Source organism: Sorex fumeus, unplaced genomic scaffold (assembly GCF_029834395.1).
Source record: "Sorex fumeus unplaced genomic scaffold, SorFum_2.1 ptg000063l, whole genome shotgun sequence".
Lineage (NCBI taxonomy): Eukaryota > Metazoa > Chordata > Mammalia > Eulipotyphla > Soricidae > Sorex > Sorex fumeus.
This window is the reverse complement of record NW_026606120.1, coordinates 76,856,103-76,866,900: the sequence shown is the minus strand read 5'-3', so window position 1 is coordinate 76,866,900 and position 10,798 is coordinate 76,856,103. Positions and strand designations below refer to the sequence as shown.

At 52.9% G+C, this 10,798-nt stretch overlaps 1 protein-coding gene across 1 annotated transcript in view; it reads right to left on the bottom strand.

The window, feature by feature from the left end:
- Nucleotides 1-1,516: 1,516 nt before the first annotated feature.
- Nucleotides 1,517-10,798, bottom strand: part of DHX8 (DEAH-box helicase 8) — a 36,096-nt gene continuing 26,814 nt past the window's right edge. Inside the window, exons 18-23 of the mRNA XM_056127348.1 lie at nucleotides 9,925-10,080; nucleotides 6,774-6,911; nucleotides 4,797-4,925; nucleotides 4,479-4,675; nucleotides 3,920-4,099; nucleotides 1,517-2,348 (exon numbers count right to left, since the gene is read on the bottom strand). Coding sequence (XP_055983323.1) covers nucleotides 2,129-2,348; nucleotides 3,920-4,099; nucleotides 4,479-4,675; nucleotides 4,797-4,925; nucleotides 6,774-6,911; nucleotides 9,925-10,080 — 1,020 coding nt within the window. The 3' untranslated portion in view covers nucleotides 1,517-2,128. The remainder of the gene's footprint in view (nucleotides 2,349-3,919; nucleotides 4,100-4,478; nucleotides 4,676-4,796; nucleotides 4,926-6,773; nucleotides 6,912-9,924; nucleotides 10,081-10,798) is intronic.

The following is a 10,798-nucleotide window of genomic DNA, read 5'->3' as shown; positions in this document are numbered from 1 at the left end:
AAACGCCAGAGCTGGGTTCCCGCAGAGTTGGGATGAACAGCTTATTTTCATGGCCGAGAAGATTCCAGCTCCCTGCACGAGACCCACATCCTCTCCTGCACTGTCACTCGATCTTGGCAAACTGCGGTTCAGAGAACAGAAACAAGGACCCCATTGTGTGGGAACAGCAGGCGAGGCCTTTCACTGGCCGCGAGCTAGCTGCTTTCTCCCAGAGAGGCACAGGGTCAGGCCCCAGGCATGTTATCACAGCACTGACCCCAGTTCCTGGGCACGATGTTCAAGGAACACCCACGGAGCTGGGTCCTTGCTGCTCGCCAGCCCTGCTTTCCCGCCCAGGCAAGTTTGCTGTCCCCTTCTCAGACAAAAAACCCAGCCCTTGGAGAAGGAGGACCTCTGAGGAGCCAAAGCCATCAGTGCTGGCCACTGGGGCCAGGCGGGCTACTCAGCCCAATTTGCTCCTGAACTGCACAGAACTGGGTTGGATTAAGCCCAGAGAGCAGAAGATACTGCATATCTCCCTGAAAGATATGAAAAAGACTGGAGAGAGTACTGTGGGTAGGGAGGTTGCCTTGCACGTGGCCGACCCGGGTTTGATCTCTGGCACCCCATAGGTTCCCCTAAGTCCCACCAGAAGTGACCCCTGAGCACTGCTGGGTGTGGCAAAAAAGGGAAGGGGAACACTTGAAAGTTGAGCCTGCAAAGATCCCTGCCCACCCGGAACTACTGCCCTGGGCTTCCGGGGAACAGACCCTCGCTGGGCTTCTGACCGACCCCAGGCCTGCATGCCTCTGGCTGAGTCTTCGGGGCAGCTTCGTGGGCTGCCCATCTGTGGGCCGAGTCACGGTCCAGCACACGATTCCACTGTGGTTCCAGACTTTATGGCAGGATGAGGGAGGTCGCGGGGGTTGTGACTGGATGTGCCCAACCCTTGGGGACTTCTTCAGCAGCTCCGCGTTCAGACCAGTCTCCCACAGTCTGGCCTGGCAGCTTCTGCCGGACGCTCTTCAAGTCCAGAGCTTCCCGGGAACTGGGACGGGGCTGCCAGGATGGGAGGTGCCCCCGTTCCCCACGACTGCTGGGCTGAGGCCACGGAGGAGACCCGGAGCACAGATGCCCGGGCAGTGCCACCCAGCTGAGAGGAAAAGGCTGGTTTTTTGTTTGGGCTGGGGAAGGGGAGGCTTTGACCACAAAAGGCCACTGTTAAAAAGCCCAAAGAGTGACATGGGGGTGGGGGTAGAAACAACACAAAATAAAAATCACGCGTGGCAGGCAGCAACACAGCATACCACGAAAGGAGTGAGGACACAAGGCACCTGGTAGCATGGCGGGCGGGCGGGCACCCCAGGGGCAGTCTGTATGCCACAAGCCTATCTGCAAACGCTCTGGCGTCAGGGTGGACATTGGCAGCCATGTGCCATGGTGCTGACAGGTAAGACTGGAGGCCTAGGGGCCCCGAGAACAAGCTCAGGTTGGGGCACGTGCGACAGCCTGGCCCAAGCAGTACCACTCTGCCAGGTGGCCCCTCCCTCCTGGGGTCTGGGCATCATCTCTGAGTCCAGGCCCCAGGCCCCAGGCGCTGACTTCCCAGGACTCTCCACTCCACCTTCCCAACTCTGTCCAGACCAACAGCCTCACTGTTCAGTTAAAAGAAATCACCACAAACCGTTTCTGTTTCCTTACAAAAATAAATATTTGCAGCAGGAGGTTAAACAAAAGGCCAGAGAGGGGCTGGAGAGGGGCAGGAAGTGGCGCCAACACTTTCTATGGGTATCCCGGCACCTTCTAGACAGTTCAGGACTGGACCAGGTGGCAGCGGCTGCCCTGGGAGTTCCATCCTCGGGCTGAGCCGAGTTGTCCTTTCCATGGGGATGTGTACTTATGCTGACGGTGACACCCTCACCAACTGGCTCCGTGACCTGGGCTGTGGGAGCAGGCGGTTCGGTCACACCAGGAGGAAATCCCTGCTTCTATTTACCACCAGGGAAGAAGTGGGAGTCTGGCTGAGAGAGCGCCCAGTTCAGACACGTATGCACAGGCCAGCTGTTTCCGCACGACCAGCTTTACCCCAGGAAGGAGGCCCAGCCCGGGCCCACCAGCGCACACGAGGCAAACAGACCAGTCTCGCCTTTCAGCGCCGCCGGAAGGCCCGGGAGATTCTCCAGGCGTTGGGCTCCTCGTAGCGGTTATACAGGGGCTCAAGACGCTGCTGCTTCTTCTGCTTGCTTAGTTTCGTTGGGTCGGAGACTTTGAAGAAGGCCGGGGCAAACTCCACGAGCCACCGGGGGTCGATGGTGGTCACCTCACGCATGTACTCCTTCGTCGTCAGCACCAGCTCGTGGTACACCACCCTGCATGAGGGGAAGCATGAGGATGCACATTATCTCAGCCCATGAGATAAGTCCCCCCGTCTCCACTGATACTATCCCTGCTGGCCTCTCCTGCTGACCCCTCCAGGATGGGAGGTCTAAGCTCATGACAGCCACCCCCTCCCCCCCGCCACGACCTCAGGAGAGCTCTCAGAACAGTGTCTTCAAGGACTTCAAGAGATATGGAGGGGCTGGAGTGATAGCACAGCAGGTACGGTGTTTGCCTTGCACGCGGCCAACCTGGGTTCAATACCCAGCATCCCTTATGGTCCCCTGAGCACTGCCAGGAGTAATTCCTGAGTGCAGAGCCAGGAGTAACCCCTGGGCATCACCAGGTGTAAACCAAAAAGCAAAAAAAAAAAAAAAAAGCTACACGGAGCTGGGCAGAGCTCAGCAGGCTGAGCATACATTGCACTGCAGGAGGTCCAGGCTGAGCCCCAGTACCACAAGTCCAGCCAGGAGTGACCCCTAAGTGGTGCTGGGAGTAGCCCAAGCACTGCTGGATGAAGCCCCCTCCCCACCACAAATCCACACCACCTAGAGCTGATCACCATCCCTGGCCCTGTCTCCTGCTGGGAAGCTGGAAGGTGGTTTTCGGGTCATCTCTACTGATCACTCGGGCCCTAGCGAGGGGTTGTCACAGGCATGGGGAAGGGGGGCCAGGCAGGAGAGGCTCTGCATCTCCAACCCATGGGGGCACCATGGCTTTGAATCCACTTTCTATTAGGGTTAAGATTCTAATTTTTGGCTTATTTTGAGTCACACCAAGTGAGTCTTAGGGGACCAGGCAATGTCAGAGATTGAACCTTGGACTTCAGCATGGAAGGGTCTGTGCTCCAGCCTTTGCATTATCTGCCTGAGATTCCAGTTTCTTAGGGTTGGAGAGGTAGTACAGTGGCCAATAGTGCCTTACATGTGGCCAACCTGGGTCTGCCTCGCCAGCATGGCATGATGGTCCCCTGAGCACCATCAGTACTGACTCCCTGAGCACAGAGTGAGGAGTAAGCCCTGAGAGCTACCGGGTATGGTCCAAAAACCAAGAAAAAAAAAAAGGGAGGGATGCGGGACAGGGATGTGGCTCAGTGGTAGAAACCTGGGCCCTGCCTGCCCTGTGTCTGGGCAGGGTTTGATCTGCAGCACATTAAAAAAAAAATTTTTTTTTAATTTATTTGGGGACCACACTCAATGATGTTCAGGGGTTACTAATGGCTCTGCACTCAGGAATCACTCCTGGCGGTGCTTACGGGACCATCTGGGATGCTGAGGATCGAATCCAGGTCGGTGGCATTACAAGGCAAACGCCCAGTCTGCTGTACTATTGCTCCAGTCCCTCCCAACCCCCCCACCAAATCTTTATTTTAAAAACCAATTCACCAGAAGACCTCTAAGCACCTTCTCAGCTCTTACCCCTTATCTAATTTCTTATAACAGGCCGAGACAGTGACCCAAACTCAGGCTTCTGCTACTCTAACTCAGTAACAACACATCTGGCGGCTGGGCGTAGAGCCCAGGTCCTCTCTGCCCAGAGGAGCCCCTACACCCCGCCCACCTACCACTCAGGCTGTCTGTTGAAGAGTGCGCTGGACGGGTGGATGTAGACCACCTGCTGGTCGATCAGTGTCCGGTAACCCTCCTGGGGGTCTTTCTTGGCGGCATTACGAAAGAAGCCACTGCAGATGGCTTTCTGCACGCGGACTGTGGACTTGCCACAGGAGACCACATCCAGCTTGTGCCTAGCAAGAGAAGGAAACAAGAAACGTGTGAGTTCCCCACAGTTGGTTCTGGCTTCCAGAGTGCCCCCACCTCGGGACCACAGAGCAGGCACCGGGGCTCCCCCTCCCGCTGGCAAAGCACAGAGCAGCTCCTCTGTCGACAGACGGATACCTAAGAAGCACGTACTTCACTCAACGAGGGGCTTTCAGCAAAGGGCATTTCCCCCCCAAACCCTCTGGGGAACTTTTGAAGTGGTTCTCAGCCATCAGTCGCTCAGGGAAAGGCGCGAAAGCTGGAGAAGGCACGCAGCTGCCTGCTGCTTCACAAGTACACACAGAGATGAGGAGACAAGGAATTTAAGGCTGTTTGACCCCAGCAGCAGAAACAGTCACCAGTTACCTGTCCATTATGCCTAACATCTGTTTGCGAATGTCCTGAGCCCGGCGCAGGGAACGGGCCTGGATAAAGTTCTCGTAACACCAGGGGTTGGAGAACTTGTTGTTCTTCCAGGAGTTGTAGACGGCCAGCAGAGTGAGGTGGTCCCCTTCTGTCTGGTGGAACTTGGCCTTCTTCTGATCTGCCAGGGCTTGTTTATCCTGCCACGCAGAGGGGACAGGGATTATTTTCCTTGTCAGAGTCTCTAACTGCTTGTCCAGGATGCACTGCAGTGATGCCACTGTACCTTCCCCTCTGAATGGGGGGGTCTGAGCCCCTTACCTTGGGCCTGTAGAAGACGTTCTGCACCGACAGCATGGACACGATGGTCAGCATCTCTTCGCTGCAGCCCAGATGCACGGACATGATGAGCATTTTGCACAGCATTGGCTCCAGGGGGAATTCTGCCATCTAGAGGGAGAAGAAGAAACTGCAACTCATTTCGGGGCGGGGAGAGGCCTCTGGACTGGTCAGTGTGAGGCCGGTCAGAATGGGTTGCCTCTAGCAGAAGAACGCTGGTTAAGGGCCAGCATGATAACACAGCAGGTGGAACACCTACATGCACGGAACTCGGCCGACCTAGGTTTACTCCCAGAATCCTGTGCAGTCCCCGCCAGAGGCCTGCCAGGAATGATCCCTAGGAACAGAGCTAGGTAAGACCTGAGCACTGCCGGGCGAGGCACAAAATCCACAAAAAATAAGCACTCCTCCCGCTCCCCCAAATGAGAACGTATAGACTCTATTTCCCAAAGAAACCCCAATCTAATAAATGTAGTCAATTACTCTCAGGGAACTAATCTCACGTGTGTGTGTGTGTGTGTGTGTGTGTGTGTGTGTGTGTGTGTTTTAAGGGGGGTCCACACCCAGTAGTATTCAGGGGCTATTCCTGGTGCGGTGCTCAGGCGCCAAGCCCTGGTGATGCAGGCAGGGAGCACATGAAGTACCTTTCCTCTCTGCGGCACCACCTCTCTGACCCCGGGGGGCTTATTTACTTATTTATTTATTTTTGCGTTTTAGGTCACATTAAGCAATGCTCAGGGGTTGTTCCTGGCTCTGCACTCAGGAACTACCCCTGGCAGTGCTCTGAGACCATATGGGATGCTGGGAATTGAACCCGCGTCGGTCACGTGCAAGGCAAATGCCTACCCGCTGTGCTACTGTTTACTTTTAAATTAAAATTAGACTCAAAAATATATATTGAGGGAGTTGAAGCAAAAGTACAGTGGGGAGGGCATTTGACTTGCACGCGGCTGATCTAGGTGCGATCCTGAGTATCCCATGTAGTGCCCCAACTGCCACCAGAATTGCTGAGTGCAGAGCCAGGAGTAAGCAAGCCCTGAGCATTTTCAGGTGTGACCCAAAGAGCCATCAAAAAAAAAAAAAAAAAAAGAATATATTCTGAGGTATGATCAAATGTGGACAGAATTCCTTTTTCTGTAAAGAGGAAACAATTTTGGAGACCGGAGAGATAGCACAGTAGGTAGTGAACTTGCTAGCACGTGGTTGACCCAGGTTTGATCCCTGCACCTAATATGTTCCTGAGCATAACCAGGAGTGGCTCCTCAGTTAATGCCAGGAGTAAGCAAACAAACAATGAAATATAGAAGAAACAATTTTTTTTTGCTTTTTTTGGGGTCACACCCGGCGATGCACAGGGGTTACTCCTGGCTCTGAACTCAGGAATTACTCCTTGTGGTACTCGGGGAACCATATGGGATGCTGGGAATCGAACCCGGGTTGGCCAGATGCAAGGCAAGCACCCTACCTGCGGTACTATCACTCCAGCCCCTAGAAGAAACACTTTGAAGGGCCAGGGAGATGGCGCAGGAGGCCATATGCTCTATATGCAGGAGGCCCAGGTTTGATTCCTGGTACCTCAGGGGTCCCCTGGGTAATGCCAGGAACAACACCCCAAGGACTAAATTGGGTGTACCCCCTGAGCACTGCAGGCATGCAGGCATGCCTGACCCCAAAACCAAACAAAAACAATTTTCAGCAGGTAGGGCGTTTGCACTGCATGTGGTCAACCTGGGTTCAATCCCCACCACCCCGTATGGTCCACTGAGCCCACCAGGAGTGATCCCTGAGTGAGAGCTAAGAGTAAGTCCTGAGCATTGCTGGGTGTGACCCCCAAACAAAATTTTAATGATAAGAGCAAATCCAGCTTCAATAGGGGTACCTAGAGTTCCCCTTAGTTTATCCTGTTTTACACAGAACCAGGGAGTGTTCCCCAGAGCAACGCGTGAGTCTGGCTCCTACCCTGCGGCCCAGGCGGGTGAGCAGGCCTTCGTCGTCCAGGGCCCCCAGTGTGTACAGCTGCTCCATGGCCGTGATCAGTGTCTCCATTGGCGGTGCATCCATGAAGTCAAAGGACAGCAGGTCATTGATGCCCATGGCCTAGGAGAGGGGAAGCAAGTGTATGGACAGAGGCTCAGCCCAGCAACAGTCAGCATGGAGAGACGAAACGCTATGCCCTGTCTGTTTCTTCAGCCACAATCAGGAAGCCACCAGCGGGAGAGCAAGACAGCTGGGAAAGCGCGTGCTTCGGTAGAAAATTCGAAAAAGCCCTTCCTTGACGTGACAGTACTTACGACTCAACAACAAGACCAACGACTCAACTGAAAAATGGCCGAAGGACTTGAACAGACACTTCTTCAAAGAAAACAGCTCAGTCGTGCATGAAAAAAATGCTCAACATCACTAGTAATTAGGGAAAGGGAAATCAAAGCCAAGAGGAGGTACCACCTCATACTCACTGGGATGGCGATTAAACAAATAAATAAACGAAAGAACAAGTGTTGGCAAGAAAATAGAGAAAAAAGAATCCCTATAATTTGCTGGAGGGAATGTACAATGTTGAAGCCACGATAGAAAACAACCATCATTCCTCCCTAAGGTAAACACAGAATTACCATATGATCCAGCATTTCCACTCCACTCCTAGATACGCATCCAAAAGAACGGAAAGCAGGAATCCCAATAGGTACCTGCATGCTAACATTCATAGCAGCACAACCCATAATAATCAACAGGGAGAAACCACCCAAATGTCCAGAGAGATGAACGGATAAACCTACACAAGATATACCCAACATGCAACATACAGTGACTATCACTTACCCTTAAAAAGTAATGAAAATCTGATTTTAGCTACAACATGAATGAACTATAACATTAGGTAAAGGTAAAGGTAAAGGCCCTCCCGTTGATCGTCGATTTGCTCGAGCGGGCCCAGTAACGTCTCCATTGGAGACTTTGTTGTTACTGTGTTTGGCATATCGAATACGTCACGGGGAGCTTGCCAGGCTCTGCCATGCGGGCGAGATACTCTCGGTAGCTTGCCGGGCTCTCCGAGAGGGGCGGAGGAATCGAACTCGGGTCGGCCATGTTGGCCGCTTGTAAGGCGAACGCCCTACCGCTGTGCTATCGCTCCAGCTCCAGAACTATAACATTATATTAAATAAATATAATATAAATATATTAAATAAATATATTAAATAAATATAATGGAGCGATAGCACAGCGGTAGGGCGTTTGCCTTGCACGCAGCCAACATGGCCGACCCGAGTTCGATTCCTCTGCCCCTCTCGGAGAGCCCGGCAAGCTACCAAGAGTATCTCGCCCGCACGGCAGAGCCTGGCAAGCTCCCCGTGATGTATTCGATATGCCAGACACAGTAACAACAAAGTCTCCAATGGAGACGTTACTGGGCCCGCTCAAGCAAATCGATGATCAACGGGAGGGCCTTTACCCTTTACCTTTTTAAATAAAATAAGCCATATCACAAAGTCTATAACAGGGTTTCATTGGTAAGTGGTACCTCTAAAATAGGTCAAATGCATAATAGAAACAGATTACGGCTGGGTCAGGGATAAAGGTCATACTGCCTTGCATGTATGAGCATGAGACCTAGGTTCAATACCTGGCAGCACAAAGACAAGAAAACAGAAAAGAAGAAAAGAGAAAAGAAATGACCAGAGTCCAGAGGGAGAAAGGAAAGGGTTAAACGGGCAGCAATTCTGTTTGGGATGATGAAAAGCTTCCACAACTGGACAGTGGTGATGACTGCAAAACACTATAAGTGAACAATGCCATCATGGAGACATACTGTGTGTCTTACTATATCTTACTATGTGTGTCTTACTGTGATTTTCAGAGCGATCATCTGAGCTTATCTGACTCTCGTATACATACGTTGTTTCTATGGCGCACCTAGGAAGAGGTCAGTACTAGTTTAAAGGGTAGAAAAGTAAAGGTGACTAGAGCAGCGCCCCAGGGCTCAGACTGCACTAGGGTGAAACGGAAACAAAACCACTGCCCGGTGCCATGTGCTTGCCTGGCACCCAGTGAGCTGCCAACATCTGTTCGCTCATCTGATAAATAAATGAAGCGACTGAATAATGACTATCCATGAATGTCCAAGCTAAGCTCTCAGCTTCTTCCCCACAAAGCGACCGTGCCCATAAACACAGCATGAGCTCTGTACATGCTCATCCTATGAATAATAACTAGAAGGAATTATGTGAGCAATCAGGAAGCACTGTGCCTCATGCCTGTACCTGCCACAGACCTCTCCCAAACCACACACATACACACATATGCGCACGCGTGCACACACATGCACGCACGCACACGCGTGCACAACTCCTTCCTGAGGACACAGAGCAAAGGGCTGAGAAAATACACCTGTCGAGGCCACGCGGCTCGAAGCAGAGGGAACCATCTGGGCTCCAGAGCCAGACGCGGCTTCTCTCTGAAGCTCCACGTCAGCCTCTCCTGGCGGGGGAGGAGAATAGACTGCAACAGTGCACTCCGTGCCCGTTCAGTGCCAGGGCTCCAGGGAACGTGAGCGCCAGGGCAGGGGGAGGACGCCCTCAACTGGGAAATTACTCAGGCGGCTCCCCTGCCAAGGGAGAATGAAGGCCTGCGCTGGGGCGCGCGGGAGGAAGAGCACTGACTCAGAATGAGCACCAGGCCCCCAGCGGCCCGCCTGAAACCCGGACTGAGCTCCCTGGTAACGTGCCTGGCCTGCAAGTACTGCTTCCATCTGGAGAGGAGAGGAGCAGTTTGGGGGTGAGGGGAAGTACACATCTGGACCCCAATTTGGCGCTGATTCGACTTTTCTAATTTCCTATTAGAAAAGACTCCAGGGCTGAAATCTTTTACAACTGAGTCTCCCGCTGGTTATTATGGCGCAGGAAGAACTGTGGGCTCCCAGCAGCCGCGCCCGCTCAGCCCCAGCCCCACAGTGGGGGTGCGGTTATCTCAGCTGCCAGCACTTCACTCTGAGGGACTGTTTTCAGGAGGTTACTGCAGTATTTAACAAGGTTCATAAAACGGAGAGCCATCTGCAAAGGCCAGAGCAGTGGCCCATTCCACCAGCCCACTCTAACAAGACAGTGATTTCTACCTTGAGCGACAGCACCGTGCTTGCCAAGTTAGTTCTCTGGATTTCCGGCACGTTGGTGGTCAGCATCTCGTCCCGGTAGGCGCGTTCCGTGTACAGCCGGTAGCACTTCCCTGGGCCTGTTCTCCCGGCTCTGCCGGCGCGCTGCTTGGCCTGCGCCTGGGAGGGGAGGGAGAGAGTAGAATCCCTATTAAACACTGAGCAGTCTGCCTGGGAAATCGGTTAAAAGGGAGGCATTTGGCAGCCAGCAGAATCAGAAACGTCGCTTATTTCACTTCCTTTAGGGCCATTTCCGAGACTTTCAATGCTCTTATCTCTCTCTCTCACACACACACACACACACACACTCTCTCTCTCTCCTCATCATTTCATCAAGTTTGTTTGTTAAGACACAATCGTAAAGATCACAGATACACCTTCCAATGAGTGTGGCACAGTGTGAAAGAGGAAGCACAGAACAAGAAGACAAAATATCACCGCACAGATCTGACCAGAGATAAACCAGACATCAGCCCCATTAACGGAAAACTGTAGTTCGTTTAAAAGCCAGGTATGGGGGCCCAACAGACAGTGCAGTGGTTACGGCACAGACCGAGAATGCACCCGGCCTGGGTTGGATTCCCAACACTACCTGGTCCCCAAGCATGACCAGGTGCAGTCCTGGAGGCCTCTGGGCAATGCCCAATGTGGCCTGGGTATCTCTAGCACTGCAGGACACGAGCAGCATTCGGACTCTTGCATCCCTGAGCTGAACCAATAGCCTGGTTGCAGGAACTCACTGATGGGGCCCCCAGAACTCCTGAGCACTGAGTACTCAGGAGGCAAAAATTTTTTAAAAATTGGGTAAAGATACTCAATGACAAAAACAATCACTCAT